The sequence below is a fragment of the Sorex araneus genome, chromosome X (assembly GCF_027595985.1).
Source record: "Sorex araneus isolate mSorAra2 chromosome X, mSorAra2.pri, whole genome shotgun sequence".
Lineage (NCBI taxonomy): Eukaryota > Metazoa > Chordata > Mammalia > Eulipotyphla > Soricidae > Sorex > Sorex araneus.
Window position 1 is genome coordinate 25,141,539 of NC_073313.1, and position 10,479 is coordinate 25,152,017.

General features: G+C 51.2%; 1 protein-coding gene across 1 annotated transcript in view; it reads left to right on the forward strand.

The window, feature by feature from the left end:
• POLA1 (DNA polymerase alpha 1, catalytic subunit) overlaps window positions 1-3,436 on the forward strand; it is a 329,365-nt gene extending 325,929 nt beyond the window's left edge. The window contains exon 37 of the mRNA XM_055123017.1: window positions 2,281-3,436. Within this exon, the coding sequence (XP_054978992.1) occupies window positions 2,281-2,426 (146 nt within the window). The 3' untranslated portion in view covers window positions 2,427-3,436. The remainder of the gene's footprint in view (window positions 1-2,280) is intronic.
• Window positions 3,437-10,479: the final 7,043 nt, after the last annotated feature.

The following is a 10,479-nucleotide window of genomic DNA, read 5'->3' on the forward strand; positions in this document are numbered from 1 at the left end:
GAGGCCGGGTTTTCTCCCATCATTTTCATAGGGGTTGGTCAGGGACAGGATCATTTTTGTAATTGCGATCTGACCCTAAGGAATGAGCGTGCGTGTAGAGAGGTCAGGGTAAACAAGCTGCAGATACATGTTCCCCAAATGTTATTCCCAAGGAAAGTGCATGAGCTTCACTGGCGTGTTGAGATGAGTGATTTCCGGTGCTGCTTGAATCCATTAGTGTATATTTGCTGATGTATTTGTCTGCTGGAGGAGCATTTCCTTCCCAAATCGGGAGGAAGTTTGGATCTTTTGTACTGCTTGTTGAGACAGCAACAAACACGGCCAATGGCGCTCAGCCTCTGGGTCTTCTGTCCCTCTCCCCGGACCTGTGAGAATCATTGTCCTTGGGACCTGGACTGTAGCTTTCCCCCTTGAGTTCCAAAGTGATTGACGGGTATGGAAGGAAATAAGGTAAGAGTGTCATGCACGGCCTAGCATGGGGGTCTGGGGGACACTGAGAATGGGCTCACCCCTTTGCACTCACAGCCTCCACCGCAGTGCACTCTGGGACAGCTGTGTGCAGTTGTTCCGGAGAAGAGCTTCCTAGCGCTATCGATTCCAGGGGTGAGGGGAGGGACAAGTGCAAGCTTTTCTCTGCATCTCTCACTGGTGGCCTGGGCTCGCGCCTTGGCCATATTGACTGACCGTGGGATATGCCGGTGGTCACAGTTGTCATTTACGAAGAAGAGCCACCGAGTGACGCTGGTTGTCATTCTAACGCTGCTGCGTGGCAGCGCAAATAGTCCCCTTTCTAACCAACCCGGTGGGAAAAGTCAATATCCCATCAGCAAAGGAGGCAAACGCATCAGGAGCTGTGCCCTCTCTCTTCCTCCCCGCCCTGCAGCTATTGAAATGTGCCCTCCCTGGGCGCACCACATCCGGGTCAGTCATTCTCCTGCCTCGGGTTGGGGCGCCATTGTTGTGCATCACCGCCCCATAATTAGACCTTTCCCAGTGTCTTCCGGTAAGGCAACGGAATGGGTTTCTCGATGGGGCCCCTCTGGGTCTCCTCCTCCTCTCTTTCTCCACTGCTTTGGGCTTTGGGTATGTGAATCCTCTCCCCAGAACCTTCTGTTGTTTGGAAAAGGCAAATGATGTCATCTAGAAAAGGTTTCGGAGAACAAATGTGAACGTGTGGCTGAGAAACAAAAATCCGGAGCCCCAGTTTTCCATTTTCAGCTGTTGTGCAGACTTCAGTGTGCCTGCTGGGGACCGGGGGTCCTGACTCCATCCCCACTGGCTCCCTTGGCACGGGCAGCATTTGGGGGCCTGCCCGTCTCTATCCGGGGGCAGCCAGCTGGGAGGCAGAGGGAACCCACTGCCTCCAGAGCAGAATGCACGCTCGGACTCCTGGTGTCCCAGGAGACCAGCTTGGTGGTGGTGGCAGGTTCCCTGAGGCATAATATGGGTGTGTTTGTTTTTAAGGAGACCTCTCACAGCCCCTCGCTGGGGTCCCTCAAAGCTCCAATGAAAAAATGCGCTTCATCGTGGAGGCCTAGCGATAGTGCAACGGGCAGGGTGCTTGTCTTGCTCATGACCGACCCAAATGGCATCGCTGGGCCCCTCCAGCGGGCGATTCTTGAATACAGAGCCAGGAGTAAACCCTGAACTTCACCGAGTATGGCCAAAAAACAAGCAAGAGCCTCATCTTACACCCCCCCCGCCCCCGACCACCCCTTGGGCAGGGTTCTCTTCTGCGGATATCGCCCTGCGGCCCGGAGTGGGTCAGGCACTTGCCTTGCACAGAGCCAGCCCCAGATTAGAGAGAGAGAGAGAGAGAGAGAGAGAGAGAGAGAACCATAGGAGCCCCCAGCGTGGCAGGGCAGCCAAGGGCTGGAGAGATGGTGTGGACTGTGGACCTTGCTGCCCGTGCACAGGAAAGTCCTGCAGCTGACCTCGCAGAACGACAGAGGGACAAGGAGAAGCCCACTAAGGCCAAGCCGATCCGAGGGGTTGCTGCCAGGGTGCATGCGCTCTCGCCTCCCAGCTCTGTTTCCGGCCACACCCATCCTTGCGAGCTTTGCACACACTGGCCCGAGCGCCCGGTCAGAGCGGTGTCCGTGAGCACATTGGCCTGGCCCAGGTCAGGTGTTTGCAGGCCTCGGGGCCCCAGCCCAGAATCCCCCAGCCAAGGATTAGGAGCACTTCCGGGAGCTGCACCCCTTCTCTAATGCCTGAGGAATACTGAATGGGCTTTGAAGACGAGACTTGTAATCCTTTCATTCTTTTATTTCCCTTTAGATAAATTGAGGAAGCAGTATCTGACCGCCAAAGTTCTTCAGGACTACAAAAAACTCAAGAACACAGCCGAGCAGTTCCTGTCCCGAAGCGGCTACTCCGAAGTGAACCTCAGCAAACTCTTCGCTGACTGTGCAATGAGGGCCTGAGGGAACCCCCAAAGTGGGCTCATCCCCTGCCAGGGCCTCACTGGCCCAGCATCTGTTTGCTTTGGGGCTGCAGCCCACGTTCATGGGGGAGGGAGGCCAAGGAGGCCGCAAACCTGTTCAGCTTGCTACGCTTCAGAGAAGACGCAAGCACCCACCTTCCCACATCCCCACAGGACCATGGGACCTCGGAGCCCTTCGCTGTGCTCCTGAGGTGCTTTTGCTGCTTCGTGCTTGGGACTGGATTTCCGGGGGTGGGGGGAGTTGCTAAGGGAAGGGAAATCCAAAGGCACTGGGTCACAAGGACCCCAGGCTTTGCCCCGCCGCCTCAGCAAATGACCCTCCTAAAAGAGAGGTTCATCAAGCCTGCTTGGAGCGCTAACATTTTGCCTTTTCCAAATCATGCCAGTTCAACCCAGTCCGACCCCTGATGCTTCCAGCTGCTGTCGCCAGCAGTGGTCCGTTTGTCCACTTTGCTGGTTTGTCTCGATGTGCAGAGCTGGGGTGCATGTCGAAGGCCTGCACTTCCTCAGCAGTTGAAGCAGAGCTCACTTGTTTATTGAATTGCTTCAAAGTCCAACCCACACACGCATACACGCACACCACCAGGCAGGTGTTTTGCGCTCACATTCCGTTTTTTATTTCCCCTTACGTGGAAAATCCAAGTAAAGATTTATACAAGAGAAAGGCACATTTAAAATAATTTGACATACCATTTCATTATAAATGCATAGAGGGTAGAGGTTGGGGTGAAAATTTGCCAGAAGGGATGGTTCGCTGGCCCCATTTTTCTCATCACAACATTGCTCTCTTCGCCAGATGCCAAAAGGATTTCAGTACAGCAGTTCTCTCTTACATTATTAGTAAGACCATAGCAACAATCTACTTTCCTTGTACAGCTGTGCTATATTTTTTTAAAGTTATCTACCTATGTGTTTTATAAAAGAAAAATATGTTCGACTCTTTTTACTTAAGAATAAAGTTCTCTAAAGGGAAACCAGTTGTGGTGAATCATTCTCATGTGCCAAGAGGTGACTGGAGGGGCTGGAGAGAGAGTTCTGTGGGTGAAGCATTTACCTTGCATGCGGCGACCCGGATTCGATACCCAGCATCCCATGTGGTCCATAGGAGTGATTCTTGAGTGCAGAGTCAGGAGTAACCCCTGAGCACTGTCGGATGTGGCCTGAAAACAAAAGAAAAGAAGTGGCAGGGATGGAGCGATAGCACAGCAGGTAGGGCATTTGCCTTGCACACGGCTGACCCGGGTTCGATTCCCAGCATCCCATATGGTCCCCTGAGCACCAACAGGAGTAATTCCTGAGTGCAGAGCCAGGAGTAACCCCTGTGCATTGGCGGGTGTGACCCAAAAAGCAAAAAAAAAGTGACTAGAGGGGTAGCGAGGTGTGAGGCTGGAACTTAGAGGTGCTCACATGCTATGTTCTGAGGGGCAGTCTGGAGAGTTTCTGTGGCCATGGGGGATTTTAGGAAATGAAATGTCATTTCTCGTGTGCCTCATGAATGTGCACAGTCAGAGGACTATGCCAGTAATGTTTGCACCTGAGACCAAGCCCCTGTGAGATCTCCCAGCTCAGACCCTCGGGAAGACATACGCTAACATTGTGGAGACAGAACTGCCAAGATCCCGCCTTGTCATCTCTTTGCTCATCCTCACTCTTTTCCTCCTTGATTCTCTGCATCTTACACTCAGGTTCTAAGTAAAAACACCTTGGGTCTAGGACTTTACTGGTTCGTTGATTACTGCCTTACTCCTAGCTCTTCAACCTGTCACAACTTGGCATCCCCAAGTTGCTCAGGGCTTTGGTGAGGTTTTACCTGCTATTTACACAAATGGTTATCGAGATGGTTCTCTGGGGAATTTCCATTTTGCTTTCTGAAGACACCTCGTTTTCATTGATTTCTTGCAGTGGGTTATGGTAAAGATATCTCGAGAATCAGCCTCAACTTGATGATCCAGAAACTCCAAGAGACTCAAATAACTCCGACCTAGCTACTTTTCCTGTGTTTGCCGCTAAACCGTTACCACCTGTGTGAGAGCAGGAACCATTTGTGTAGTTAACCTGTGGAAAGTCACCATTTCTTAGCACAGCGCCCCAAAGTCAGTTAATGTTCTCTTACTCATTTGTAACTCCAGCTTGGTCAAAGTCCAGAATTTCAGAGAAAATTGAAACTGCAACTTTGATTTAAAAATCTTGTGTTGGGGCTGGAGTGATAGCATAGTGGGTAGGGCGTTTGCCTTGCACGCGACCGACCCCGGTTCAAATCCCAGCATCCCATATGGTCCCCTGAGCACCGCCAGGAGTAATTCCTGAGTGCAGAGCCAGGAGTGACCCAAAAACCAAAAAAATAAATAAAAATAAAAAATAATAAAAATCTTGTGTTGTAAGAGTCTCTCTCAGTGATTCCATTAAAAAGTTTTAAAAATAATAATCTTGTGGTGGGACTGGAAAGATAGCACAGTGGATAGAGCACGTACTAGAGAGATAGTATAGTGGGTAGAACTGAAAAACATAACAGTAAGCCAATAGTTCTCTCTTGGAAGATTTGAACACAGTACACTCAGCTTTCTCTGTAAAGGTGGTTACTCACTGGCTTTCTTTTGCTTTTTGAGGTATTTTGAGGCTACACTTGACTGTTCTCAGGGCTTTCCTACCCAGCCGTACTATCATTCTTGTCCTCCTTGACTTTTTGTGGTTTCACCCATCACTGTCACTGTCAACCCGTTGTTCATTGATTTGCTCGATCAGGCACCAGTAACATCTCCATTGTGAGACTTGTTTGTTACTGTTTTTGGCATATCCAATACACACAGGTAGCTTGCCAGGGTCTGCAGTGCGGGCGGGATACTCTTCATAGCTTGCCGGGCTCTCTGAGAAGGGCGGAGTAATCGAACCGGGTCGGCCTCGTGCAAGGCAAATGCCCTACCGCTGTGCTATCGCTCCAGCCCGTTTTACCCATAAGTTTCCACAATTCCCCATATTTGTTTCCTGCTCAATTGTTTAAAGTGACAAGATGAAACAAGCCAAGTTCACCGGATAGAGTGACTATGGTGAGTGCCCCTGAGGGCCAGTGGCTATGCAGTGGTGCTAGGAGAGGCCTAGCACATTTGGGACCACCGTGGCCCAGTTCTTGAAAGAAGCCAAGACTCTAGAGAGTCCATCGTTTCTTGATTTCTAAACTTTGGCGACTGATTTTGTTGTTGTTAAATGTATGGCTGTGGGCCAGCCTAAATTTATGGGTTAAACTCCATTGGCCAGTTGGGTACCCAGAGAGAGCCTTCCTCTCCGAACCTCCCCCGCCCAGCTGAGGAAGTCGCCTCATCCCACAGCGGGCTGTGCGTTCATCTATGAAACTATTTGCTAACTGGCAACTCTCCTTCCTAGAGAGGAGGCCTGAGGTTGAAGATCCTACCAGGAGCAAAGAGAGCTGGGAGGATTTCCATTGCTCTGGGAAACATTGCCCAAGACACGGGGCACAATCAAAGCTCACAGCTCACAGATTGGTGCTTGGGAGAGGGTTTCAAAGGGAGATGCATTCACTGCCCCTACCATTCATTTATCTAGCTTCCCTCCTCTATCTCATTCTCACTCTCCCTGTCTCTCCCTCTCTCTCTCTCTCTCTCTCTCTCTCTCTCTCTCTCTCTCTCTCTCTCACACACACACACACACACACACCTCAACGTGCTTTTTGCAACCTTTCATCTCAAGCACGTTAGCTTGGCAGAGGATGCAAATATAAGGAAACCCCAAAGCAGATTTCCCTCTCTCTGTCAGCATTTCACCAACAAACCAAGCCCCAGATTCTTGTGAGGCTCCCCCACCTGACTGTACGCTCAATTCAGTGCTCTCGATCCAAACCCCCAAACTTCAAGCTGCTTTCTTTGCCTTCCTCTCTTCCTCTCTCCCTCTCTCTCCTCTCTTTCTCTCACTCTTTCTTTCTCTTTCCCCTTCTGCCCCGCTCTTTCTCGGCTCACCTAAATATTTCTTAATTGAACGGTTTGCTGTGGAGCTTCCTTATAGCAGTTTAATAGATTAACTCATCTGAGCCAGCCTCAAATTTCAGATTAAAATTCCTTCATCCCGAAGGCAGCATTATCAGGTTGTTGGAGGCTGTTTTCAAACCTTGGTTTTGAATAGCAGCGGCTCTGCATTAATTTAACCACTAAGCTAATAAGTAGGTTTCGTTTTGTTATGCTAAGCTTTATTGCTTTTCTTTTGATCAGAATGGTGTTGTTGAGCAAAGCAGCAGACAAGGCATTCTTTGATGAGGGAATTAGTGCTCCATTCTTCCTCTATTATTCATAGCGCAGTGGAATATGTAAGTACCTGAGGGTGTCAAAGGAGCGCAGGTTCTATTGCAAAGTGCTCGCCTTGTTTCTCTCAATAGCTGACTATGAGATGATAAACCGCTTAATACACTGTGCTAATTGGATGAGAGCAAAAAGAGATGGGAATTAAGGCGAGGCAAAAGGAGAAAGTGCAACCAGCCTTCAATTCACTCTTTCACCACTTTAGCAGCACCAAAGGAGGCACAAGCTTTCTATAAGCAGACTAGAGGTTTTGTGCAGAGATAAAATGAACGTGTTAGTGGATTCAAGTAATACACTAATTATTGCACAGTATAAATACCACTACTGGTTTTATAACAGGGAGGTAAACTTCTTTTGAGAGGGTTATAGGATTGCTTGGCAGTGGTGTAGAACCTAATAAGGGCCCAGAGTAATAACCCCCTGGATTAACAAAATTGCTGCTTGTAGAAGTATGATTCAGGCTTTTACGAAGATTTCCGGAGAATGAATAAAAATGACTGAATGACATTTCTTAATGTATAACTGGTAATCGCTCCCTTTTCTTTAAAGAAAAAAATGTATACTTCAAACTGGACTGTTAATAACGTCCAGGGACAACACGACTTTTTCCTTTGAAAAATGCTTTTTTCCCCTTCAGGTAGCACGTTTTTCTTCTCCCCAGCCCCCAGCCAGGCCGCCACCATCAAGTTAAATATGCAGTTGCTCCGGGGAACTCTTCCAAAATACCATTTTAGGCCCCATTTAAGACCCCCTTCATTCACACACTTTTGTGTATATACATACACACATGCTCCCGTACACATTTTTCGCTTCTAAAAGCAAGTTGAGCTAACCCACGTATAATTTTCCTCTCCTCTAACATCAGCCCCCTCTCCATTCTAGTAAGATCTCCACACATAACGACACAAAAAAGACAAGTACTGAGCAAGCGCCTTGTTCCTTGGTTTTACAAACCAGAACCCACAGGAGACCTTTCACCGATTGGCCGGGAACATCAGTAAGAAGGGGGGACCGGAAGGGGACTGGCCTGAGCCAAGCCTGATGACAAACTGAAGACTTGAGTTGCAAGTCCTGGGGCTCCCAAAGCTCTTCAAGAGCCTGCTGTCCTCATCACAAACCTAAGGCTCAGGGCCCAGGGCCCAGGCCAGTTGTGCGTAGGTGGTGACGAAACTTTTAAGAAAGTTCTTAACAACTGCCTCCTGCCTTTACACTGGGACAGGGCCCGGATTCGCCTGGCCTGTCTTGAGGTAGCAGATTGTCTTGCCCCATCCCTCATCCTTCTGCCCAGCGGAAGCTGGAGCAGGCCCAACTACTCCGCACTCCAAGGTGCTATGGGGGTAGCCCTGGGAAAGCAGATGTGGGCTACTGGCTCTAAGGCAGGGGGCTCTCAGCTCCCGGGACCTGTATCTTCCTCCGAGATGGAAGAGGTTTGCTTAGGGTTGGTGGCGGGGGGGTGTCAGACGCTCCCAGCATTGTGACCGCGTTCCCAGATATTGGGGCCAAATTGGGTTGCCATTCATTAATAATGCTCACAATAAGATTAAATCATTCTGGAAAATCTCATAAAATCCCCCTAAGTACGCTCCAGTGGCTCTTTCCAATCCCCATCATTCAGCACTTGGGGAGGTTTGGAAGGAGAAGAAAATTGGTTTCTTTGCTTTTAATGCTGCTTTGAAAAGATACTCAGAGTTTGTCATGCGTGACATGTCACATGTTTAATGTGGACTTGCTGGAAGTCAGGGGGTCTTTAGCGTGTGATATTTATGGGGAATATTAAGTGCAGAATGAGGTCCCTCCAGCTGGGGAAAGTTGAAAGACTAGGAGGCCCAGGACCAGGCTTGTTTGCGGCATCAGAATGACATAGGATTAGGAGTTTGTGAAACAAGGCGAGGGGTTCTCATTGGCCAGTAATAAATGTAATCCTTGGAGGTAATTTCACGCAATTTGCTTCTGCTCCATGGAAGGGTCAAATGAGAAAAAATGACTTAAAAAAGAGTTCATTAACAGGAAGAATGGTACTGTTTCTCGTATACCATCCAACTGGCAGCCTGGAGCGAGAAAGGAGGAAAAAAAATCCCTACCTAAACAAAAAGCCAAAATCGTCGGAAAATTGATATTGACCACCAAAAAGAGAAAAGTTGTTTTCCCCTCATGCTCCTCAAATTCCAGGGAGTCCCAGTCCAGCGCGGGGCAAGAGGCTTCCCCCCAGAGGCCTGCGGAGGCTAAGGGAAGCAGACTCTCAGATTGGGAGGTCTGCCCACAGGCCCCCTAGCCCCAGAGGGGAGCTGGCGGCCCTAGGCCTGACCCCTCCTCGCCGGCGCCGCGCTGAGTCCTGGGCCTGGACAGAATGACCGTGACCCACCCAACGGCCAAGGGCTGGTGGGCAGCCTGCTGCCCCGCGAGCCCCACTGACGCGCTCCCCAAAGTTTCCATCGAGCTGGGGATTTCTGAGCGGGCGTGGGGGTGCGGGAGTCGGCTGGCGACAGCTGGCGAGCGCTGCCCATTCCTCCACCCCCACCCCAGTTCTCGCTGACCTCGGCCCGACCCCGCACCGGCCCCTCGGTTCCTCGGCGGTGTGCACTTGCGCCCCTGGCCTCTGAGGGGTCCTGCCCCCCCCCCCCAACACACACACACATACACACACCTTCTCCTGGGAGCGCGCGCCGAGCCCGAGGGCCGGACTCCGGAGACGCGCCGCGCCCCCCGCGGTGACCGGCCAGTCGCCTGCAGCCTGACGGGGCGTCCCGCACCCGTTCACCAGCAGCGGCAGTCACGCTGCCGCGGCACCCCCCTCCTGCCCCTCTCCCCAAAGGTCCGGCGCGCTAATTACTGCAAATTGAAACTAATTAAGCTTCTCTTCCCTTTCCCATCACCCTGGGAGCGTCGCGAGAGCCAGCCCCCCGCGGGCGGGCTTACACCCACTGGTCACCCCGAAGGCTCGGGGGGAGGGGAAGCCCCCGCTCCCGCTGGGGGCAGGGTGCAGAGGGGGTTCCGGATTGCAAATGTTTGGGGCTCCCCATGAAACCTGAATTGTTTAGATTTTTTTAAATGTTTACACCTCCCAATGCCTGAGTAAGTGATGTAATGACATTTGTCGAGTTAAGATCTGCTACTTGGATACCCCACGCTGCATTTCCATCACCACTGTTCCAACTCTCTCTCTCTCTCTCTCTCTCTCTCTCTCTCTCTCTCTCTCTCTCTCTCTCTCTCTCTCTCTCCTCTCGCACGCCCTCCCTCGGGGAGCCCTTCTCTAAGCCAGCGCCTGGCGCCCCGTTCTCCCGCTCTCCCGCCGTTACCTGTCACCTCCGACTGCAGACTGCGGTACTTCCTTGCTAGGTGCCACTTTCCACGAACCTCTTCCTCTGCTTTCCGAACCAAGACTCCCCTCGCTTCCAATTTCTGCTCCGTTGTCAATGATGCCTACCATCTACCCACCCACCCAGAGCCCCCCCCATTTCCGCAGCCCAGAGATACCCCCCTCTCGCGGTGAGAAGATGGGGGGGTGGCGGGGGAGGGAGAAGCGCGTGGCCAGTGGGGTCGGGGAGGCATCCTTAAATGTTGTAGAAACCCGGATCTCTTGAAAGATCAGAATGAAACCAGGGGCCTCTGCCAGGAAAACGCGCGTGTGCGTAGACGAAAAGGGGGGGTTGTCAGCGTGCAGGAAAGCCATCCCTGGTCTCTGGGGTCCCCTTCTACCACCTCAGGGTTGCATAGAGCATCCACACTTCC